Here is a 26,994-nt window from a genome sequence, read left to right as displayed (position 1 = left end):
CTTCACTCTCATATAAATATATTAAACCCATTCGGGCACTATGTTTAATTACACACTATTTAACGTTTAAAAACCTAACTACTTTATGGAATCAAAGACAAATCTAAACTTCCCAATCATTTTTAGTTTTGTTATATTAACTATGGTAAAGGTTGAAAAAAAAATATCCTATAGATCACATTTCTTATATTTCGTCGAAGAAAATTTAAGACTGTCAGTCAAATGCAGTGAAAACAATTTTGATTTTAGACGGTTAGTCACATTGAATGTAATATTAAATAAGTTGGATATTAAAAATTCGTGTTAATATATTAAATTATAAATCTACAGAATGTAATGATGGAGGATTCAATAGTCAGGCTTCATATGGTATACACAAGTATGGTAAAGATTGTTCTAAAGATTGTTATTCACGTCACTGTCGACAGCCTTCTGAATGTAACCATGTTGATGGTAAATGTAACAATGAAGAATGTAATGCAGGATATCAAGGCGGTGATTGTACTCAAGGTAAAATTATAAAATATAAACAAATATCATCTGACTTGTCAGTGTGGTAAAAACGGGAGTGATTGCATAAAATATAAATAACTGATCAATGTGGTGAAAGATGACTGTACATGAATCATTTTTAGTCCGTATTATCCGTTTGGTGAAAGACAGGCGAATCATGATTTAGACCGTATTGACTGCTTGACGAAAGACGGGTATATCACGATTTAGACCATATTGACTACATACTGAAAGACGGGTATATTATCATGATTTAGACCGTATTGACTGTTTGCTGAAAGACAGGTATATCAGAGCTAAATCTGCTTATTGCAGGTATTTTTAGGCCTGTAATGTTATATGAACTATTAATTAGACATTTATTAACAAAACAAGATCATGATCAACTCTCGATGGCATCAGATACTCGAGATTTTAACTAGATTAAAACGCTTCGCCATTTAAAATTTTAATTTAAAAATGGGAAAGCGAGACTAAGTCTTGAATATACCAGTGGCCTGGTTACAACTATGCACACATCTTGTCAAAACTACAAATAGTGATCATTTAGCTCAGAATGAAGTAATTTGAATGAAATTTTTATTTTACATTATCTGTTTTTGCGCTATTATAGCAAGAATGCTCAGCTCTTTATCGAAATCTTACATAATGTATCTTTAAGACCGTATTTACTCATGACATATACCTATTGACTATGTAGTGAAAGACGGGTATATCATAAATTAAATCGTATTGTGAAATGGATGAAAGGTGGGTGTATACAGACAGTAAAACCACAGTAAGATATAAAATATGAAATAACCCAGGATGTAATTGACTGTTACATGTGAATAGTTGCATGGGCTAGGATATCAAGGTTATTGAATTCGTGCATAGATGATTTACTAAATATATGATATAAAATTGGTATAACTGCTGATGAATTTTATTTTCAGAATGTCAGTCTGGGTTCTATGGTGATCGGTGTATACAATCATGTAATAACAGAAAGTGCAGTAGACAAAATACTGAGTGTAATCATATTAATGGATCATGTAATGGAGATTGTTTACCTGGTTATAAAGGTCTGGATTGTACTCGCGGTAAGTATCGACTTTTCCCAAATGAAACTTCCTCAGAATGTTGCAATATCAAACGTCGCAAGATTTTAGATCCACATGTTAAAGACATATCAAGTCAAAGATAAATGACTATCGATATTGTCCTGTTGGATATATGTCTTAAAAGCTAACAATATTCCATTGTCAACAGGTATTGTCAATAATTATTATATACAGTAGTTAGAATATTTTAGAATATATGTCAAATAAAATGGAATATTAAACATGGATGTTAATATATTAATATTTTTTAGTATGTTAATTATGACACCCGGGATAACTAGGTCTCCATAGTCACTCAAATCTCTTATATTATCTCACTCTCGTTATGGCTAATTTTGTTGTGATTCCTCTTTTTGCCTCGGAATCAACCACCTCTTTGACGGAAGATATTCTCTCGGCTAAAAAATCTTTATTCTCTCAGCTATTAGAGATACCGTAGAAACAAATCGGTCCAGAGCCAATCTGTTTGAAAAGAAGCCACTCATTTAACAAAGACACATAACCGAAGGATAACAGACCTACCCGTCCAGTTAATACAATGGACAATCTAACTTCGGTCCACAAAAGAGAGACACATACTAGTCGCCCCCACTTCTAATTTCCAAGGCATAGTCCGAACCTTCACTCTCATATAAATATATTAAACCCATTCGGGCACCATGTTTAATTACACACTATTTAACGTTTAAAAACCTAACTACTTTATGGAATCAAAGACAAATCTAAACTTCCCAATCATTTTTAGTTTTGTTATATTAACTATGGTAAAGGTTGAAAAAAAAATATCCTATAGATCACATTTCTTATATTTCGTCGAAGAAAATTTAAGACTGTCAGTCAAATGCAGTGAAAACAATTTTGATTTTAGACGGTTAGTCACATTGAATGTAATATTAAATAAGTTGGATATTAAAAATTCGTGTTAATATATTAAATTATAAATCTACAGAATGTAATGATGGAGGATTCAATAGTCAGGCTTCATATGGTATACACAAGTATGGTAAAGATTGTTCTAAAGATTGTTATTCACGTCACTGTCGACAGCCTTCTGAATGTAACCATGTTGATGGTAAATGTAACAATGAAGAATGTAATGCAGGATATCAAGGCGGTGATTGTACTCAAGGTAAAATTATAAAATATAAACAAATATCATCTGACTTGTCAGTGTGGTAGATCAATGTGGTGAAAGATGACTGTACATGAATCATTTTTAGTCCGTATTATCCGTTTGGTGAAAGACAGGCGAATCATGATTTAGACCGTATTGACTTCTTGGCGAAAGACGGGTATATCATGATTTAGACCATATTGACTATATACTGAAAGACGGGTATATTATCATGATTTAGACCGTATTGACTGTTTCCTGAAAGACAGGTATATCAGAGCTAAATCTGCTTATTTCAGGTATTTTTAGGCCTGTAATGTTATATGAACTATTAATTAGACATTTATTAACAAAACAAGATCATGATCAACTCTCGATGGCATCAGATACTCGAGATTTTAACTAGATTAAAACGGCTCGCCATTTAAAATTTTAATTTAAAAATGGGAAAGCGAGACTAAGTCTTGAATATACCAGTGGCCTGGTTACAACTATGCACACATCTTGTCAAAACTACAAATAGTGATCATTTAGCTCAGAATGAAGTAATTTGAATGAAATTTTTATTTTACATTATCTGTTTTTGCGCTATTATAGCAAGAATGCTCAGCTCTTTATCGAAATCTTACATAATGTATCTTTAAGACCGTATTTACTCATGACATAGACCTATTGACTATGTAGTGAAAGACGGGTATATCATAAATTAAATCGTATTGTGAAATGGATGAAAGGTGGGTGTATACAGACAGTAAAACCACAGTAAGATATAAAATATGAAATAACCCAGGATGTAATTGACTGTTACATGTGAATAGTTGCATGGGCTAGGATATCAAGGTTATTGAATTCGTGCATAGATGATTTACTAAATATATGATATAAAATTGGTATAACTGCTGATGAATTTTATTTTCAGAATGTCAGTCTGGGTTCTATGGTGATCGGTGTATACAATCATGTAATAACAGAAAGTGCAGTAGACAAAATACTGAGTGTAATCATATTAATGGATCATGTAATGGAGATTGTTTACCTGGTTATAAAGGTCTGGATTGTACTCGCGGTAAGTATCGACTTTTCCCAAATGAAACTTCCTCAGAATGTTGCAATATCAAACGTCGCAAGATTTTAGATCCACATGTTAAAGACATATAAAGTCAAAGATAAATGACTATCGATATTGTCCTGTTGGATATATGTCTTAAAAGCTAACAATATTCCATTGTCAACAGGTATTGTCAATAATTATTATATAGTAGTTAGAATATTTTAGAATATATGTCAAATAAAATGGAATACTAAACATGGATGTTAATATATTAATATTTTTTAGTATGTTAATTATGACACCCGGGATAACTAGGTCTCCATAGCCACTCAAATCTCTTATATTATCTCACTCTCGTTATGGCTAATTTTGTTGTGATTCCTCTTTTTGCCTCGGAATCAACCACCTCTTTGACGGAAAATATTCTCTCGGCTAAAAAATATTTATTCTCTCAGCTATTAGAGATACCGTAGAATCAAATCGGTCCAGAGCCAATCTGTTTGAAAAGAAGCCACTCATTTAACAAAGACACATAACCGAAGGATAACAGACCTACCCGTCCAGTTAATACAATGGACAATCTAACTTCGGTCCACAAAAGAGAGACACATACTAGTCGCCCCCACTTCTAATTTCCAAGGCATAGTCCGAACCTTCACTCTCATATAAATATATTAAACCCATTCGGGCACCATGTTTAATTACACACTATTTAACGTTTAAAAACCTAACTACTTTATGGAATCAAAGACAAATATAAACTTCCCAATCATTTTTAGTTTTGTTATATTAACTATGGTAAAGGTTGAAAAGAAATATCCTATAGATCACATTTCTTATATTTCGTCTAAGAAAATTTAAGACTGTCAGTCAAATGCAGTGAAAACAATTTTGATTTTAGACGGTTAGTCACATTGAATGTAATATTAAATAAGTTGGATATTAAAAATTCGTGTTAATATATTAAATTATAAATCTACAGAATGTAATGATGGAGGATTCAATAGTCAGGCTTCATATGGTATACACAAGTATGGTAAAGATTGTTCTAAAGATTGTTATTCACGTCACTGTCGACAGCCTTCTGAATGTAACCATGTTGATGGTAAATGTAACAATGAAGAATGTAATGCAGGATATCAAGGCGGTGATTGTACTCAAGGTAAAATTATAAAATATAAACAAATATCATCTGACTTGTCAGTGTGGTAAAAACGGGAGTGATTGCATAAAATATAAATAACTGATCAATGTGGTGAAAGATGACTGTACATGAATCATTTTTAGTCTGTATTATCCGTTTGGTGAAAGACTCGCGAATCATGATTTAGACCGTATTGACTTCTTGGCGAAGGCGGGTATATCATGATTTAGACCATATTGACTATATACTGAAAGACGGGTATATTATCATGATTTAGACCGTATTGACTGTTTGCTGAAAGACAGGTATATCAGAGCTAAATCTGCTTATTGCAGTTATTTTTAGACCTGTAATGTTATATGAACTATTAATTAGACATTTATTAACAAAACAAGATCATGATCAACTCTCGATGGCATCAGATACTCGAGATTTTAACTAGATTAAAACGGTTCGCCATTTAAAATTTTAATTTAAAAATGGGAAAGCGAGACTAAGTCTTGAATATACCAGTGGCCTGGTTACAACTATGCACACATCTTGTCAAAACTACAAATAGTGATCATTTAGCTCAGAATGAAGTAATTTGAATGAAATTTTTATTTTACATTATCTGTTTTTGCGCTATGATAGCAAGAATGCTCAGCTCTTTCGGCGAGACGTATTCTTGCTTTCTGTTGATGTCAAGGTCGTCTGTGCACAACATAACACTAAAATAGTTGCCTTAAACCAAATATTAAAAATCTAGTTCCAAAAATCCCGAGTGTCAAGTTTTTAATTTGGCTGAGTATATATCTACGCCATAATGTTCAGTAAAAGTTAAATCTACAGCAAAGAATTATATTCATCTATTTGTGCATGTCAGAAGGGATTGGGGGATAAATAAAATCGGCAGAGCCTCGTTTTTTGTTACTTTATCAACTTGTGGTGATATTTTTTGATATCAAAAAAGACTGGTAGGAGATTCCCTATTTATCAAATATAATCATGCAAAGATGCTGCAGTGCAGTGAATCATGGGGAAATTGTTAATTACACGGGGAAATTAATAATTATATAGTGAAAATTAATCCAAGAGTACACATCGACTTTATTGATTACATGGCAAAAACAGTAAAATATGAAATATAGACAGACATCATGTAACAAGATGCTGGTTATACGAGGTACAATAATGTTATACTATCGACATGCGACCCAGCAACAGAGTGTTGGTTATACAGTTGGTATAACTGATAATACAATTTTGTTTTAAGAATGTCAGCCTGGGTTTTATGGTGAACGGTGTAAACAGTCATGTAATAACAGAAAGTGTGGAATACCAAATACTGAATGTAATCATAATAATGGATCATGTTATGGAGATTGTTTACCTGGTTATAAAGGTCTTGATTGCAGTCACGGTAAGTATCGGCTTTTCCAAAGGCAATTTGCTTTGTATTTACTATCATGGGCTTATTCAAGGACTGTTGTCATGGAATATAAATGACTCATTCAAGGACTGTTGGCATGGAATATAAATGACTTATATTAAAGTACTGTTAGCACATGAATATATTCAAGGACTATTGACACATGGGCATAAATAATTTATGGAATAATTAAATAACTTATGCAAGTTACCCCTATACCCCAAATTTCAGACTCGGGGCAGACCTAGTGTAGCCGCCAACCCCGAACAGGCAAACAGACAGATACCCGGCTTCGCTCGGGGGTCATAACTCCGAAACCGGAAGTGGTAGACTAACGCCACCTGGCCTATGTTACTCCCCGGTCCGAGCTACCCCTATACCCCAAATTTCAGACTCGGGCCAGACCTAGTGTAGCCGCCAACCCCGAACAGACAGACACACAGACAAACGACAGTCACAAATATATATATAGAAGATTATTATTATATACAGTAGTAAGAAGATTTTAGAATATCTGTCAAATAAAATGGAATATTAAACATGGATGTTAATAAATTAATTTATAAATCTACAGAATGTAATGATGGAGGATTCAATAGCCAGGCTTCATATGGTACATACAAGTATGGTAAAGATTGTTCTAAAGATTGTAAGTCACGTCACTGTCAACAGCCTTCGTCATGTCACCATGTTGACGGTAAATGTGATCAAGGATGTAGTGCAGGGTATCAAGGTGATGATTGTACTCAAGGTAATATTACCTCATTTTCCATATTTGAGTATAGTGCAAATGTTTGATGAGATATGTAAGCGATTTTACGTTCTGGGGCTATTCAATCTTCCTCAACAGCCACGTGGAAACACTTGACCAGCAAAGACAGATAAATACTTAAGTTTTAAGATTATTCCATGTGATTCTGTCGAGTTCAAATATACAGGCGGAAAATATGTGAAAGCAAGTCGGAACAACTATGACTGGTACAGGTCAATAGAAAATCCTACAGTTCATCTCAGTTCGTTATACATGTTCAAGTAACAGTGAAAGTACAGTGAAAAAAGACTATATTTGGTCTATCATCTGCCAGCGAGAATCCCCTGTTGAACTCTCATCTCTCTATTGACTGAATTAGACGTTTTATCTAAGCTTTTGACGAAACTTGAAATATCGATTTATATCTCAAAGATCTCGATCCCTTTCGATTTTGGTACATAACTTCCTGGATTATGGCATCTGATTGTACGACAATTATTGTTGTCGGATTTAGATGAAACTTGGAATATATTTTAGGTAACAAAGATTCTTTGAGGAGTTCAGTTATGGTGCGGATCGGACCTTCCATGCTGGAGATATGCCCCCTGCATTTTACTAAAAATGTAAAAAAATATGTACAAAGTTGAGTGGACGATCTTGTTCTTGTTCGATTTTGACACACATCAGACCTTCTATTCTAGAGTCATAGCCCCTGCCTTTTAAGCAAAATGTGAAATATGTATGATGTTTGTAGATACTCAAGGTGCTACAATCTCTGTCCGATTCCGAGGAAACATAAAACAATATGTCAAGGATCAAAATATCTTGAATATGTTCGATTGTGGTGCGCATTAAAACTCACTAATATTCGATGTAAATCACTGGGACAATGAATGATTAGTCCTATTGATTTTCCCATCTCTGGGCGTCTCGTGGATGTCAACCGTTTGTTTATCCAATTGAAAAATAACGATTCCTTGATCATTGGCTATAATATGAATATGTTCAGTATGTAATTGACAATGAGGGTTTTTTAGTATGTTAATTATGACACCCGGAATAACTAGGTCTCCATAGCCACTCAAATCTCTTATATTATCTCACTCTCGTTATGGCTAATTTTGTTGTGATTCCTCTTTTTGCCTCGGAATCAACCACAACTTTGACGGAAGATATTCTCTCGGCTAAAAAATCTTTATTCTCTCAGCTATTAGAGATACCGTAGAATCAAATCGGTCCTGAGCAGATCTTTTTGAAAAGAAGCCACTCATTTAACAAAGACACATAACCGAAGGATAACAGACCTACCCGTCCAGTTAATACAATGGACAATCTAACTTCGGTCCACAAAAGAGAGACACATACTAGTCGCCCCCACTTCTAATTTCCAAGGCATAGTCCGAACCTTGACTCTCATATAAATATATTAAACCCATTCGGGCACCAAGTTTAATTACACCTATTTAACGTTTAAAAACCTAACTACTTTATGGAATCAAAGACAAATCTAAACTTCCCAATCATTTTCAGTTTTGTTATATTAACTATGGTAAAGGTTGAAAAAAAATATCCTATAGATTACATTTCTTATATTTCGTCTAAGAAAATTTAAGACTGTCAGTCAAATGCAGTGAAAACAATTTTGATTTTAGACGGTTAGTCACATTGAATGTAATATTAAATAAGTTGGATATTAAAAATTCGTGTTAATATATTAAATTATAAATCTACAGAATGTAATGATGGAGGATTCAATAGTCAGGCATCATATGGTATACACAAGTATGGTAAAGATTGTTCTAAAGATTGTTATTCACGTCACTGTCGACAGCCTTCTGAATGTAACCATGTTGATGGTAAATGTAACAATGAAGAATGTAATGCAGGATATCAAGGCGGTGATTGTACTCAAGGTAAAATTATAAAATATAAACAAATATCATCTGACTTGTCAGTGTGGTAAAAACGGGAGTGATTGCATAAAATAAAAATAACTGATCAATGTGGTGAAAGATGACTGTACATGAATCATTTTTAGTCCGTATTATCCGTTTGGTGAAAGACAGGCGAATCATGATTTAGACCGTATTGACTGCTTGGCGAAAGACGGGTATATCATGATTTAGACCATATTGACTATATACTGAAAGACGGGTATATTATCATGATTTAGACCGTATTGACTGTTTGCTGAAAGACAGGTATATCAGAGCTAAATCTGCTTATTGCAGGTATTTTTAGGCCTGTAATGTTATATGAACTATTAATTAGACATTTATTAACAAAACAAGATCATGATCAACTCTCGATGGCATCAGATACTCGAGATTTTAACTAGATTAAAACAGTTCGCCATTTAAAATTTTAATTTAAAAATGGGAAAGCGAGACTAAGTCTTGAATATACCAGTGGCCTGGTTACAACTATGCACACATCTTGTCAAAACTACAAATAGTGATCATTTAGCTCAGAATGAAGTAATTTGAATGAAATTTTTATTTTACATTATCTGTTTTTGCGCTATTATAGCAAGAATGCTCAGCTCTTTCGGTGAGACGTATTCTTGCTTTCTGTTGATGTCAAGGTCGTCTGTGCACAACATAACACTAAAATAGTTGCCTTAAACCAAATATTAAAAATCTAGTTCCAAAAATCCCGAGTGTCAAGTTTTTAATTTGGCTGAGTATATATCTACGCCATAATGTTCAGTAAAAGTTAAATCTACAGCAAAGAATTATATTCATCTATTTGTGCATGTCAGAAGGGATTGGGGGATAAATAAAATCGGCAGAGCCTCGTTTTTTGTTACTTTATCAACTTGTGGTGATATTTTTTGATATCAAAAAAGACTGGTAGGAGATTCCCTATTTATCAAATATAATCATGCAAAGATGCTGCAGTGCAGTGAATCATGGGGAAATTGTTAATTACACGGGGAAATTAATAATTGTATAGTGAAAATTAATCCAAGAGTACACATCGACTTTATTGATTACATGGCAAAAACAGTAAAATATGAAATATAGACAGACATCATGTAACAAGATGCTGGTTATACGAGGTACAATAATGTTATACTATCGACATGCGACCCAGCAACAGAGTGTTGGTTATACAGTTGGTATAACTGATAATACAATTTTGTTTTAAGAATGTCAGCCTGGGTTTTATGGTGAACGGTGTAAACAGTCATGTAATAACAGAAAGTGTGGAATACCAAATACTGAATGTAATCATAATAATGGATCATGTTATGGAGATTGTTTACCTGGTTATAAAGGTCTTGATTGCAGTCACGGTAAGTATCGGCTTTTCCAAAGGCAATTTGCTTTGTATTTACTATCATGGGCTTATTCAAGGACTGTTGTCATGGAATATAAATGACTCATTCAAGGACTGTTGGCATGGAATATAAATGACTTATATTAAAGTACTGTTAGCACATGAATATATTCAAGGACTATTGACACATGGGCATAAATAATTTATGGAATAATTAAATAACTTATGCAAGAACTGTTGGCACAGGAATATATTTTGACTTATTCAAGAACTATTGGCCCTGGAATAGAAAAGATTTGTTTAGAAACCGTAATGTAACTCAATCATTAAAGAATTGTTGATGCTGTAATATAAGTCAATTGCTCAAGAAGTCGACTTTATACGTGACTACCAGTACAAATAATCTATTTGGAAGATAACATTTATCATGTATGTTTTTGATTATTTCTACAGAAATCCAAACGTCTGCTGTGGATAACAAAGCTGTTATTTCATCAGTAGTTGTGTTACTATTAGCTGTTGTTGTCGTGGTTATCATTATCATGTATCGTCGCAGGTAAAAGTATTTCTACCATTTTAATACATCAAGGTTTTTCTATCCATCTGTCTCGCTGAATTTTAACCGGTTTACCTGAGAAACTGTTGTTAATAAGAAAATGTCTCACGCAGTTTGAATTCCAGTGTAATTGGCTGTTCGTGACTGCATGTTAAGTTATATATATTTCTGGCATTTTTATCAAGATAAAATTGATAGTATTGCGATGCATTCCACGTGTCTTTAACAGAAAGCTGGAAGAACTAGAAAACTTATCGCTGAAGCTACCAAATCTTTTCTTAAATCTGATCTTCATGTATATTTAGAAAGAAATTGGGTTTAACGTCCACTCGACACAAACTAGGTCATTTCAAGATTAACATGTGACTCAATTCTATTTCAATAATTCGCTTACGCGTACGGATCTTTGACAGTGGAAGGAAGTCGGGGGACCCGGAGAAAACCCACTTGATTCAATGTCAGACCTTATTATCCAACGCGCATGCATTAACAATTCGGCTACCCAACCCCGCGTTTTTTTTATATTTTTGAGTAACACAAATTATATTTTTACTCTATACCAACATATATTCTATAGAAAATCGAGAAAAGATAAGAACTCTGATGAAGTAACAACGGAACCAGTGACCGAAAGCTGTAATAATGGAAACCATAATGTACCAGTAAACGGTATTTATGAATTAAGCTTACTATTTAGTTTTATAGGGATACTACTGGGGGAGATATTTGGGATACTAATAGGAAAGCTAACAGGGACAATAATTAATAAGGATAATGTATGGGGATACTAATATTGTTATATATATATATTTATACATTTTCAATTACAGGGGCTGATCCCACTTATGTAAACGATGAAATGCTTGCCATAGAGCTGGCTACTATCACAAAATACGAGGACAGTTCTGAAGATCCCCTTTCAAAGAAGGTGATTAATAAAAAGGAACAGAAGAAACCATCCAAGAGAGAAAAGTCGCCCCCAAATGTGTGTGAACAAGAGTCCGAGACCAATTATTATAACTTGCAATCCGTTGTACAGAACAAAAGAATTGATGTAGCTCATCTTGAAGATGTGTTTACTAAGTTAAATTCAAGACAAGGTGTCTTTACTGATATGTTCAAGGTAGGTGTAGTTCTTATTGATTCCAGACACACATAAATGGAATAATATTGGGTTTAGCGCCTTACTTTTCTGCAGCAACCGGGCTGATGGAGGCATGTAGACGCCATGCAGTGTGATATGAGTAAAATTTGCCTTGACAGCGGCGTTTTTGTCAATTATATTATGGGAGGCTTGTTGGGGGGAGAGGTCAAACATATTTAAGTTGTTGGATCAGAATCATGAATTCAATATAGGGTTAAACTACCTAAGACTCACTTATATATTGTTTATGTATAAATCAAGGGCCTGTCGTCAGAGTTCAGTGCTGTATATGACGATTCACAAATTCAAGAAAACAGAGCCAAGAATAGATATCTGGGATATTATCCTTGTGAGTATTTAGTTGTTTAGCAATCTTTATAAGACCATCCATAAGCTCTCCTCGCAAGGGGGGGGGGGGGATCAATTCTAAATAAGTCAATTGTTCAGCTTCCCGCTACTTGTAATGTGGATGAAACAAACCTATACCCCGAAACCCCTATAACCTGTGCCTTAATATCCATCAAAATTGATGCGTTATATCTCTTTTTCTAAATTCTCACTACATCGACGACTGAACGTCTTTACTAAATCAACCACCGGACGTCATCTCTACATTGACCACTGGACGCCTTTTCTACATCGACTACTGGACGTCTTCTCTACATCAACCAATGAACATCTTCTCTATATCAACCTCTTTTCTAGGTAGACCACTGAATGTCTTTTGTAGCTAACCGAGGTCCCGTGTACACATTGGCGTGCACGTAAAAGATCCCTTGGCAGTTGGAATTCGATATAAGAGTAGGTCGTAGTGTCACAAAATTTCCCTCATAGCACACTGTATGGCGCATGCCCGTCTTCATTAGCCCAGTTCGGGGCAGAACAGTAGGACGTTAAACCCCATTTCATTCATTAATTCTTTTATAGCTCGATCACTGAACTTCTTTTTCAAATCTACAATTAACAGCTGTTCAGGCCAAATATTACCAGTAACACTTGATTTTGTTTTAAAGAAGTGAAATCAATGGGTTGTAAAATCTAAAATCACAACCAATTCCTATGATATCAGTCAGAATTTAGGAAGATAACGCGGTAAGATTAAGGAAATATGTTTTGTTTTATTTTAGATGACCACAATCGTGTTATACTCAGTGAAGTTGGAAATGATCCACATTCTAATTATATTAACGCCAGTTACGTAGATGTAAGTTTTTTACAACTTGTTATATTAATGTCAGCTACGTAGATGTAAGTCACCATCCCCCTCTCGTTACATCCATACTACCCTATACCAAGTATACCATCTGAAGTCGACATTGTCACTCAAATTAGTAGTGAAACCGATGGTTTACAAACATCTGTAGTTTTCGTATACATTCGGAGAAGTAGACAACAAAGCCATCGCTATGTCCGACCAGTCCCTGTAAGAAAGAGAGTCTTCATCCATTTACTTTTATCGAACAGCCACGCACCACCTAAAATAATGCCTTGTGTATTTCAGAGTTACAGGCAAAGCCAATTTTTCATAGCAGCACAAGGTATGTAATTCCTTCATTTTCATTGCACTCTGTTGTCGTAGGAACGATAAATTAAAGTGGTACACCCTTTTGATCCGGGTTACTTATTTTTGATATGAATATATGTCATCATTTAAAAATTTGTAGACAACCCGTCTGCCGTTTATTCTCGTGTAATATTGCTATACACAAGGTGTGAAATAATTATATTATAGACGAGTTTTCGCTGTGTTGATTGGGAACTACCGCATTCCGACAATTCAACAAATCTGTCCAAACAAAAATTACATCATATAAAGTTTATTCAATAACTTTTAATAATTGCATAATACACTGGATCAACACACTTTTATAGCTTATAGTTCACCTAAATCAAGGAGGTTAGCGCCTTTTACGTCTTCATTTGCGTGAATCATTAAGAATGACGTCATATTTAAATGTCGTGTCTCTGTACCCAGCATTTTGTACTTGTGTAGTAGTCGACAGTCACACCGAATGATAACCAGATCAAGTACCCTTCATAAATGAAAATTAAATCGCTTAGAGATTTCGGACACCGAACAGAAAAATTATTTTGACCCAAACCAAAGAAGTTATATTATTTTTAAAGAAATACATTTCATGTGTTATTTTCTATAAATCCAGGTCCGACTAAAGTAACGATAAACGACTTTATCAGGATGATTTTTGAAGAGAAAGTTGTCAAGGTTGTTATGTTAACAAATTTGGTTGAATCCAGGGAGGTAAGTTCTGTAAAGGCACATATTTCTCTAGTCAAAATTATGTAAAAAAAAAACCCCGTAGTTTTCATTAAGCAAGTTTTTTAACTGTATATTTGACATTTTTTCTGGTATGCAGTGGCTTTCATTAGGTATCTAATATTAACAGACTGCCAAGATAATAAAGCATATATGCACATACAAACCGTAATATTTGGGAATTGCAGGCAGTGCTTAAACTGTGTACATATTACTCAGAAATTTTATAATGTATACATTCATTACAACATAGGAATTTATTTCAAAATGTAAAGAAAAGCAGTCTCAATAAATATGCATTATGTAAGAGCTAAATTGGAGAATATATTGTGGATATCCAATCAAATTAGAAAAAAGGGTGGGTACTAAACCAAATTGGAAAAAAGATTGGTATTAAACCACATTAATAAATAGGTAGGCACTGAACCAAATTAGGAAATATGTGGATATTAAACTAAACTATGAAATAGGTGGATATTATCAAATTAGGAAATAGGTTAGTATTAAACTAAATAAGAAAATAGGTGGATATTAAACCATATTGGAAAATAGATTAGTATTGAACCAAATTGGAAAACATCTGAATATTAAACCAAATAAGAAAATGTGTGGGTATTAAACTGGATTATGAAATAGGTGGGTATTACATAAATATTCAACCAAATTAGGAAATGGGAAAAATTTGAAAAATATTTGGGAAAAGGTCTGAGAAGCTAACGAAGCTTAAAATATCCCGCATGGCCTAAATGGTTTAACATATGCCCCCTGGTTTTAGAATCTACATTAAAGATCGTAAATTGTCATAATTTGATTTCAGATTAAGTGTGAAAGGTATTGGCCGGAGACTGGAAGAGAAGTGTTCGGTAACCTAGAACTTATTCTAGATGAAGAAATTCAACGAGCAAGCTATACAACTAGAAAGATCAGCCTAAAGCATTTGAAGGTGATCATAATTTGTTTCAGTCAATAATGTATTTCAATTCAAAGGGAGTATCTCCTGTATTTAAGGATATCGAATGTTGAATTTTGCTTCAGCTCATTTTGTACACATCCCTTGGCTGTTGGAATTTGAAGTCGCGTTGACTGAAACGTCACTGAAACGTCACATAATTCTCCCATTCTCGTACTACATGGAGGCATAAAATTAGACCTTTTCGCATATCAAAATGACCAGACTTTAAAACACACACATTTTTCATCATTAAACTTTGTCGTTTATTAAATTTTTTAATTTTTTTGATATTTTATATTTTCAGTCCGGCAAAGAGCACCAGACCCTTTTGTTTCATTTTACAGCTTGGGCTGACCATGACGTACCGGAAGTTGCAGATTTATTAGATTTTCTATATTGTGTTCAAGATTATAAAGCCGATTCAAACTCGCCTACTCTAGTTCACTGCAGGTGAGAACAAACGTGCCATTTTAATGCATTTGGTTTTAGATCAAAATGTAAAACACTGGAACACCTGATACTACCTATCTATTCTGTGAGCACAAGGACTGTGAGTTGTCCTATTACAAGCTTTCGCTGTTAATAGATATAGACAGTCTGTTGTAATACAAGCTTTATTTTGGCAACGGACACTACCTAGTCGTTTGGATGGGACGAAACCCGGAGGTCCCTATACACTGTTAGAAATTTTTGTAAAATTACAGTAGTACAAGCAGTTTTTGTACATTAATTATCGGTATGTTCACCACAATGTAGTAGTTCTACCAAGTCTGGCGTATTTTAACGGAGTTTCGTGTATGTTTACAGAGTTTCGTGTCTTTTTTTTACAATACACGGTGATGAAATCAAAGACACATTCAAAATCAGTAAAAATACATTCTTACATATGTAATATTTCCAAACTGAACTCAAAATAAACAAGCATGCATGTAATTTTACAGATCTTACGTTTATTCACATTATTTTGTAAATTTACTTTTAGGTTAGAAATATAAATAAAATTACAGCAGTTCTCACTATAATAGTTAAAAACTAGATAATGTAATGGGAATATGCTGAAAATTTCTGTCAAATTGATCCTCTCGGAACCGAGATATTAGAGACTGGATGTTAGGCCTAGCCTCGATCATCATTACTTATTAAGTCAGTACGATAAAAAAACCATAGTCTTGATTATCTATTTTTGAATTTAATCATTAATGAGCGTTGAGCCCCAGATCGGACTCAAATCCAGTGAAAATCCAACACATAAGATGGCATCCATGAGTTGATTATGGTCTTTTCATGTTAATAAATGTCTAATTCATAGTTTATAGAACATATCAGGCCTAAAGAAAGACCTGCAATAGGCAGATTTAGCTCTTGCATAATGTATGTTTAACTTATTGGTAGTTATCGTATTCGGTAAATTTATTGTCTCTTAGCATGCAATTTTAGAGATTTTACGTTTACTCACATTATTTTGTAAACTTTCAGGTTAGAAATATAAGTAAATTTACAGCAATTAAATTTTTACCAAAAATGTTCGGAATGTTTACCAAAATGATGTATATTTACCAAGTTTCATTCTTTTTTACAATAAACTTTGATGAAACCAAAGGCACATTAAACCCCGGTAAAAATACATGCGTAATATTTCAATATTGAAATGAAAATAGCAAAGCCAGTAGGTAATTTTACAGATTTACGTTTATTCACATTATTTTGTAAATTTACTTATTGGTAAATTTACTGTCTCTTATGTAAATTTACTGTCTCTTATTTTATTTTAGTATTCCATAGCAACGAACCATTCCTAATAATTATTGTCTTATAGTATTCATTCTAATTTATTAACCATAATATGGACAATCACATTTTGTGCAATTTGGTATATTGCATGTTATATATATTTAATTTTCTTTATTTATACGATCCAAAACGTGTATTATTATTCATCGTACGTTGATCAGATTGTAAGTATGTTCATTAACGTATAAAAAAATGTTTTGCTTACTTATCATAGATTGTATTATCTCGTAACCAAGGTCAATTGAAGACGGTTAATTAAACCGATTGGCCAGTGTTAGCTTGACTGTCTCTAGAGGAGAGTTACAATGCCTGCAGTAGACAGTACCACAAGCTTACATCTAAAATCCTGGAACGGAAGTTAAAATCATTGTGTTTTATTTTAACATTTGTCTGTAATTTTTCATTTACTGCTTTTAGGTAAATTTACAGTTCAAAGTTAAAAAACAAACTCATGTTATTTTCCATTTACTGTTTTAAGGTAAATTTACTCACAAAGTCAAATTACAGAAACTCTGTAATATTACAGCTGAATGTTTATTTACAGTAAATTTACTGGCAACTTTTGCTGCCAGTAATTTTCATGTAAATTTACCAGATTTTTTCTAACAGTGTATAGGCGTTCAAGGAAATGAACTCTTGGCGAAAACGTCGTTCTTGTTTCGTTAGTTGGTTACGTTTTCATACCAATGCTGGTGTTAATTTACTTTACATAAGTAATATCATTTTATATTATATAGTGCTGGAATAGGAAGAACTGGTACATTTGTAGCTATAGATGCTCTTCTGAAGGAAGGAAATGCTACAGGAAGTATTGACGTTCTACAGTTTATTAAAACTATGAGATGTCAACGAAATGGCATGATACAAACAGCCGTATGTATATATCTATATCTAGCGTTAATATGACCAATCGGAAAGCGATAATCATCTGATTCAGATAAATTGGAAACTAGAACATCCTCACATAAACTATATTTGGTGTAGGCTAATAGCTCCGGATCTATTAACAATTTGATATATTTCCTAATGTGTCAATACTATAGCAGGCTAATGGTCAATTTCCGATTTAAATTTAACGAAAATAAGGTCTGAAAAGTATTCTTTAGATAGTAATGTAAATGAATAAACAGAGGTTCGATGCCATCTTGACCTCGATGTTCATGGATACATGATATCGGATAATCGATAGAACTTAAATATTGATCGATTTTAATCATTTTATGCGTCAAGTTTTAATGAGTAAGGATTGACCCCCCCCCCCCGCTCTCTCTCTCTCTCTCTCTCTCTCTCTCTCTGAAACTGTATCATTGCCCTTTGATGATAGGCCTACATCTTACTCTATCTCCCTCGCACTCTGAAACTGTAAAATTGCCTTTTAATGTCACATCTCTCTCTATCTTCCTCACGCCCTCTTATCTCTCATTTGTAATTTTCATGTTTTGTTTTAGAATCAACTTAAGTTTGTCTATGAAGCTTTGGTTGAAGCATTTAAATATGGAAAGACTAGTACATCTGTATTAGAGTACGAGATGATATCTGGAAAATCTAAGAAATTCCATTTGACAAAATGTTTTAGAAACAAAGAACTGCAGTTGCTAAAAGGAATGATAAACGAAGGTGATTTAGATAATTTAATACGATAGTCATCGTCCACACATTAGCGTCCACGTAAAGGAAACCTTGATAGTTGGAATTTGTCGAAAAGTAGGCGGAAAAGCCGTTGGCCGGGAAAAAGTTTCAAAATTGCGTACGGCCGTCTTCAATATCCCGGTTGGTGCAATAAGGCACAGCGTTAAACCCAATTAATTTCTTTTGGTGAACATAAAAAATTGGGATTAATAGCGGAATTGACAAGCGGAATTTTCTCGATCCGTTTCACGTATCAGTGTCGCCACGATATGAATACGTGATACGTTGCGTCAATGTAGTTTTAGAGATCTGGCAGATTTTCGCGCCGGGTAGTATGAGTATAGCTGAGCTGAGCTTAGTTCTATTACAGCATGATGGCATTTATCTACCAAGATAACCACCAGTACTAGTCAAGTGTCTAGCCTACAAATTCCTGGAAGGAGAAAAGTCGCTTGATAGTCGCTGAGCTATTAAATAAAATTTAATGTCGAAATTTTGGTTACACTAATGTATCATTCCAAAGAGGTAATTTATACCCTTTACCATAGAATCACATGATTTACATACTTGCAAGGTCCCACCTCCCAAAATTTAGCACGTAGATCGACCACCATGCAGACAGACAGGCAGAAATAAAATATGAAAATTCGGAGAAAAACTCATCAAAACTAATGATCAAATTCCAGTCTTTGACGACGATGTTATACGGACTTTTTCCGTATGAAAGCTGTTCGATACGTGTTGCCGTATCCGTGTGCCGTATCACGTATGAGAAATACACACACATTGATGACGTTACACTCAAAATCGATACGGATACGCGATATGGACCAGGAATTAATACTTGTCCAAAATTTTCTAATGTCCACACGGAATAAACGTCAAACCATTAATTGGATCAAGTTATCGGGTGGGTCTAATTTCTTACTTTATTTTAAGGTAATCAAAATCTTGTGAATAACCTACAGGTCAAAATTATGTACCGGTTGTTTTCAAATTTGATTTGAGTATTGACTATTGAGTGTTCATTGGGTCAAAAGGAAGACGCCTATTTTTTTATCGCACATTTACGCCCAACGCTCGTTTTGTTTCTTGTTTTGTTTGCAGCAGATAAGAATAAGATATATCTACCTGAGAAACCACAGTTGGATATTCACAGAGCTTCAGTAAGTATTTTAAATGTGATTTATCAGACGGCTATAACACTTAAAGGGCGTATGGTTCTATTCTTTGGAACCTTAAAAAAATCGAAAATGGGCCTAAAGGCACATATTAATGTGAAATACGCGAAGAGTCCAAATCGAACAACAGTCGTTTACGCCTGTTTAGTCCATTCTACACGTTTTTTATTATTATTTTGTCATTTATAAATCAGCCATTATACTACTTACTTCCGCATTAACTGTAGAATATGTTTTTCCATTGTGCATTACAAATGGCACTCGAAACCATAGAATACACGATTCGTGCACTGATTATGAAATGTTCATTGTGTCTTAAATATTGGGTATTGGGATTCCATATTTTTATTGCAAGATAACAACATCAATATTGATTGTATTAGACCAATGTTGGATTCTAATTCGTATTTTTTAAATTTCAAACATTGTGGATATTATTTATATGTTCAGTACATTAACCAATAATAGGTATTCTTACTATACTTACACCATATTACCCATATATGTCCGGATAAATTTCAAGACATTAAATCATATTATTACTTTATTAGTCATGGAAGAAAAGTATTGGTTATATCATTATTACTTTACTAGACATGGAAGAAAAGTAGTGATTATGCTATCTGTTATATTGAATCATGTCTCTACTACTTTACTAATCTTGGAAGAAAAGTGGTTAATGTTATATTATTACTTTACTAGTCATGGAAGAAAAGTAGGAGTTATTCTATCAGTTATCTAGTCACAGAAAAAAGTATTGTTTGTGCTATCAGTACTATTAAGTTATATTTATCGCACAGCTTTCAGGTTTCAGGTTTAAACATCGAGACCGTAGGCTGAGATGATAAACCTGTTAACGATTAAAGCGTGCTATAAATGACTTGTAACATTGACACAAGCTCAACATACTTGTTGTTATTGCACAGAAAACCCACCCCACGTCTCTATATGATTTCTACTAAAACTGGCGTAAAGCAGCAAAAGAGTGCAATAACATTAAACATGTCTAGTCATTGCGCGGTTAAGCTCCACCCAATCCACTAAAGGGGAAACAATCTGCTTATTCAATAAAAAGAACAAAGGAAAATTTCCCGTCCATGTTACAATTCATATTATTACGCTACTAGTCATGGAAGAAATGAATATATAATCAATGATATTAATGATATTACTTTACAAACCATGAAAGAAAAGTGGTGATTATTTTTCAGTAATATTAAATCATGTATTTACTTTAATAGTCATGGAAGAAAAGTATTGGTTATGTTATCAGTGATATTAAAGGGCATGACATGGAATCATTGTGGAATTTAATCAGAGATCAGGAAAGTTCTGTAGCTGTGGTAATATTGAATGACCAAGTAATAGCATATTAAAATATACCCAAGGGGGGATTTTAAAGGAAACTCCTTAATTAGATTTGTTTGAAATGCTTTCTCGATTTAATTTAATTATATTTAAACAATGTAAAATGATTGTTCTACCGAAACTAAACAAAACTAAGACGTGACTGGGGTTTTTTATTGTTTCGATTTCAAGGCTATGGACTTCAGTTCTAAAGAATTTCTCTGTAAAAAGATTCCGTTCTTGAAAGCAAAGTTACTAGCTAAGAAATAATTCTTCCTAAACTAAACACAACCAAGTCATGACTACATTTTGGTTTGTTTTTAATTTCGATTTCAAGGCCATGAGCCTCAGTTCTGGAGATATTCTCTGTTAATAGATTTGACTCTTGAAAGCTAAGGTCATTGATTGTTATGTGTAATACATATAGTTATTTTATTTCAGAATCAGGTGTCAGTTTATCCCAGTTCTGGCACTAACGAAAATATTGGCAAAATGACTATTTCGTCAGAAGTAGACTATTTATCAACAGATGGATTACAAATACTGACTGTTACTAGCTATAAACAGGTAAATAATATTAATAATTACATGCTGTTTAAATACTGACTGTTACTACTTAAACAATGGTGATTGCATACAAAACATCATTAATGATTATTGTTCAATAGTGATTACATGGTAGATAGACATTGTTGTTGCGTATCGTATCACAGTGATTACATGATAGACATTATTACTGATTACTATATCAAAGTGATTACATGAAAGACATTATTACTGATTACTGTATCAAAGGGATTACGTGGTAGATACTATCACTGTACCAAGGTAGACATGGCCACTGATTATCCTACCACAGCGATTACATGGTAGACAATATTGCTGATTACTGTACCGCAGTTATTGCATGATAGATACTATTACTGCACCATAGTGATTTTTGTATATATTATATTTTAAAAGAACATACAACATGTGTGTAAGATGATAATACTGAAAACTGGAAGAGGGTATGGATTAGAATCACTGAAATCAGATATTACAGAACTGATACGACTGACTGATCAATATGATTCCACACCTCATCCAGTCACAGTTATTTACAGGTTTGTACTACAAAACACTTTCTAAGTAAATACCGAAACAACAACACACAAAAGGATGTCAACAATCACAGGATGAAGCCATGTTGATTTCGGCTCATGTCGTCATAATGTTCCGGTTCGATGGTTTTCTCGAAATTATTTTGCAGAAATGATTTTGGGTAAATGTTTTGCAAGATTGGTATTTGGAGATTTGTATTTGGAAATTTGATTTTCGTGATTGGTTTTTCGTTGTATGTCTCTGATGAAATGTAAATGTAGACTAATTTTTTGATTTCTAAAGTAAATTTTCTGATTTGTAAAACAAATATCGCTTTTATGATACAAAGTTTAATTTTGGTCTCCAAATGAAGGACTATAAATTAAGATCTAAGAACACTGAATAAAGAGCTGTTTGGCTTTCCATAGATGTATAGATAACTGTTCACTATCATATTATATAGTACAGTGATATTAAACAATATAATTACAATGTATATAGATAACCGTGGGCTATTATATTTTATATTACAGAGATATTATACTTGGTAGATAGATAACTGTTTACTATTATATTTTATATTACAGTGAAATGCAACATGCTGCTATATTTTGTATTGTAAGAAATATACTAGAAAGAATGAAACTTGATAAGGAAGTGGAGATTTTTAACACCACAAGAAAAATTCAACAATCATTGAATGATGTTATTAATCATAAGGTAAGAAATGTTAGTTTTTTTATTTTTATCCACCCCCCCCCCCCCACCTAATAACAAAATAAATCACTTTAAACCCCGTGTAATTGGAAACCGTGTAATGATTGTAAGTATTAGTAATAAGCCAGGCAAATGTTTCCAAATGGTATTATCTGTTATCATGTGCTTCAGTCTAATCTCGAAGATTTTCTGATAACGACCATAGAAATGTGTGCCCCATTGTAAGAAATTATTCACGACACTCAATATGTTCTTTATTTTCTTTATTTCAGGATGAATACGACTTTATCTATAAAATGACCAGTGAACTATTAACAAGACTGAATATTTATGAAAATCTGTAAAGTTCTTAGCTTTAAGATTCATTTATGTTGCTATACAGCATGTTTAGTTTATAGTTTGGAAGTCACATTAATTAGAGTTTTACACTATTGTTTTTTTTTCGGATTATTATTATTTTCTTTATACATTTTGCTTATATCTCTGGAAGTACCCATTAGATTTCGTAGTTCATGCGAAAGTTTCGAAACCTTTTGGGCCAGGCGAAATGCATGAATTCGTGTTTTTGTAAATGTTGTTCTAATTTGAACACAGCAGACCAGTATGGTTTGGGTTTTTTTTTACTTCGATTGGGTATACAACTTTCTATCCATAATTGTTGAAAAATGTTATATAGTTATATTTTTATATTTTGAACGTTTGTTAGTTGTTTTTGGATTTGTAATAATGTTATCTATAATTGATGAAAATAATATTTGCATACATCTATACATGTAATTGGTATCAATTGTTCTCCGCCTTTCGAAGAAAGTAGGGGACTTTTAAAATGGTTCTGTCCGTCTGTCTGTCTGTCTGTCTGTCACACTTTTTAAGGCACAATAAATTTCCTTCTAATTGAGCTACAATGTTCAAACTCGGGGTGGGTATTTCTTAGGTGGAATGCCTTGATTGTGTTCGAAGTTGAGCATTTTCTCTGCCGTTTGTGCTTTGGGACGCGATAACTTTGGTCCTGATTATGTGAGAGCGATGAAACTTGGTGTATAGTTTCATTACATCAATACCATGACCAGGTCCGATAATGAGCATTTTGGGCTCATGGTAAGCAGAGCCATGAGCAATTGGATTGGTCGAGACTTTGGACCTCGACAACTTTGATTCTAATGGAGTGGTAGTAGTGAAACTTTGTGTATATTTTCATTACATCAGTACCATAACAAACTTCGATGCTGAGCATTTCTCCTAAGGCAAAGTAGAGACTTCGATCTGATTGAGGTAGAATGTTTGAACTTGGTGTATGTGTCTGTTAGGTGAATGCCTTGACACAGTACGATCATGCGCACTAAGGGTAAGCAGAGATGTTCAATTTGATACCTTGGAGCACGATAACTTTGGTTCTAACTGAACACCTTGGCTAAGTTCGATGAACAGATTTTTTTTTGCTTACGCCAAGTAACGATAAGCAATTTTGATTGGTGTGGACTTTGGAACGCAACATCTGCTTTTAATTGAGATAGAATGTTTAAAGGAGCTAATTCTCTAACCTAAAATTTTCCATAATATTCGAAATTATAATCACGAATTAGAATTCAGTATTGATCAAGTTCAATCAATATTGATGTTGTTATCTTGCCGTGAAACTATAGCATCCTAATATCCAACATTTAAAACACAATTAATGAAAAGATATAAAAATAAAGTCATACTGTTTTGCTCCGAACTGGGCTAATGAAGTCGAGCATACGTCATACAGTCTGCTAGGATGGAAATTTTGCCCAGACAGCGGCAATACGGCCTACTCTTATATCGAATTCCAACTGTCAAGGGATATTTTACGTGCACGCCAATGTGTTCACGGGACCTCGGTTTTTCGTTCCACCCGAGCGACTAGACAGCTGTCCTTCATCACTGACATCGGGGAATCACGTCGGAAAATATTGCGAGCCAGCGTCTTACCCACTTAGCCACAGTGACCCCATACAACAAGACAGTGTGGAACTAATTAGTAAAGGCTGATTCACAAACGACAAAATAATAATTTTAAAAACGTGTAGAATGGACTAAGCAGGCGTAAACGAATGCCGTTCAATTTGAACTGTTCCCGTATATCACCGAACATATTTTATTAATTAGAAATTACAGTATTAATTCAAAAATTGAATATGTGCTTTTAAAACCATTTTCATCTATTTCAAAGTTCCAAAAAAAAGAGCCACATGCCCTTTAAACTGGATGTAGATGTTCATTAGCTAAGCAATTTTATTGGCCGAGGCTTTGGGACAAGTAACTTTGATTCTAACTGATAGGGAGTAATAAAACTTAATAGTGTATAGTTTCACTATAGTTTCACTTCAAAACCTTGACCGAGTTTGATCGTGAAAATTTATGCTTAGACTAAGTATAAATAATCAGTTTGATTTCTCTATAATTTTGAAAAAGATAAATGTGCAATTAATTAATATGTGTCGTCTATTGATTTTGGGATTCGGCAGGGAACATCAGCCTCATTGTTTTATTTATTGCTTAGTTTTAAAAATCAAACTTAATATTGCTTCAATTTGTTCTTCTTTTATTATTTAATCATTTATTTGTCTTTTTTAGATTATTTTTTTTTTTCATAATTTATTTAATATTTTTATTCAAAAAAGGGTCTCTTTATAATTGATTGGAAGTCGAAAAATTTAAGTTTAAAATGTACAACAAGTTAATAATTCCTGGCAAGACAGCAGCAGAGTTGAATACCATGAATGAGAATGACAAATAATTTTAAATAAGTATAAATTGTCACGATTATCCTGATTTTTTGCAATCTTGAAAAATAAAAGCCTAAGACCTCATATGCCAAATTTAATTTAAAATCATGGTAATAGCAAATTCCATGGACTCCGGCCCATATAATTATTGAATTTCGAAAGAGAGTAGCCATGTCCTAATGAGAATTGTGGGCGTTACAGTGTCCCCGGGCTCTAAATGCCAAAGGTAAGCAGGAAAAGGCTTGGCTACATGTAATTTTAAATATTGATGGCATCATATTTTCAATACAGCTGCTCATAAAGACATTGTTGACTTAAAATCAATGAAAATTCTGTTTTACGGAATTCTTTTTAGGTTAAACTTTTAGGCAATGGATTGATTCAATGTTAGTACACTACCGTTATGTATATTGCAAAGTTACAGCTCCAATTTGCGTTTCGTTTAATATTATTAATTCGTTAATGATTTATACAGTCCTTTGTTGACTCAAAATCAATGAAAATTATGTTTTCTGGAATTATTTTAGGTTATCTTTTTCAATAAATTTAAAAAAATGGAATGGGGTCTATCGTTCTACTTTTCTGCACCGACTGGGCTAATGAAGACATACATACGCCATGTAGTGTGTTATGATGGACATTTTGGCCCGGCAGCGGTGCTACGGCCTACTCGTTTGTTCTGGGTCTTTATATCGCAGACACCTGTACAGCTTGCGCTGTTGAAAATGGCCGACAAGACGGTTGGTCGATTGTATTATTCAAGGGAGACAAGTCTAATTTCAACGCAATAATTTCTCTTGGTACAAGGAGCACAGGCCACCAATAAATTCTTACGTTTTACCCCCATCTCCCGCCATTTGGCATGGGGATTTGCCTTGACTGGTGTAGAAATCGAAGAGAAGGTTCTGAATTTACGTTTTCTGTCAGGTGTTGGAAAATTACCATGGTTTTGAGGCGGAAGGATAACAAAGTTAAGAGGTGGTCACGTTGAAAAGTAGGGCGAAAGTGGACGTGGACGTAAAACTCTAGAAACGAGCGAACGAACATATTGTTCCATCTGTAGTAGAAAGGGACGAGATTTAACATTAAAGTGATGGGGAAGTCACTTGTCTACTATGGCCAAATACTACAATACGATTGACTTTCTAACACCAAAATCTAATATTTTCTTTTTTTTTAAAAAAAAAGACCATCGAATCT

The 26,994-nt window shown here is 33.6% G+C and overlaps 2 protein-coding genes across 2 annotated transcripts in view; both read left to right on the top strand.

The window, feature by feature from the left end:
- Nucleotides 1-26,994, top strand: part of LOC126815288 (multiple epidermal growth factor-like domains protein 11) — a 107,243-nt gene that overhangs the window by 56,962 nt on the left and 23,287 nt on the right. The window lies entirely within an intron of this gene.
- On the top strand, nucleotides 17,942-26,778 carry LOC126814352 (receptor-type tyrosine-protein phosphatase alpha-like). The gene is made up of 8 exons (XM_056099337.1): nucleotides 17,942-17,960; nucleotides 18,536-18,704; nucleotides 19,824-19,882; nucleotides 21,139-21,258; nucleotides 21,686-21,811; nucleotides 22,208-22,350; nucleotides 22,915-23,047; nucleotides 23,317-26,778. Exons 1-8 carry the CDS (start codon nucleotides 17,946-17,948, stop codon nucleotides 23,386-23,388), a joined length of 837 nt encoding a protein of 278 aa, XP_055955312.1. The 5' UTR covers nucleotides 17,942-17,945; the 3' UTR covers nucleotides 23,389-26,778.

The sequence above is a fragment of the Patella vulgata genome, chromosome 3 (assembly GCF_932274485.2).
Source record: "Patella vulgata chromosome 3, xgPatVulg1.2, whole genome shotgun sequence".
NCBI classification, from domain to species: domain Eukaryota; kingdom Metazoa; phylum Mollusca; class Gastropoda; family Patellidae; genus Patella; species Patella vulgata.
The sequence above is the reverse complement of the archived record's forward strand: the minus strand, read 5'-3'. Positions and strand labels throughout refer to the sequence as shown.

What these genes read in the sequence shown, in the direction of transcription:
- LOC126814352 (XM_056099337.1), top strand. An exon ending in TGGTAATATTGAATGACCAA is followed by an intron (nt 21,259 to 21,685) that starts GTAATAGCATAT and finishes ATTTTATTTCAG; the next exon opens with AATCAGGTGTCAGTTTATCC. An exon ending in CCAGTCACAGTTATTTACAG is followed by an intron (nt 22,351 to 22,914) that starts GTTTGTACTACA and finishes TTTATATTACAG; the next exon opens with TGAAATGCAACATGCTGCTA.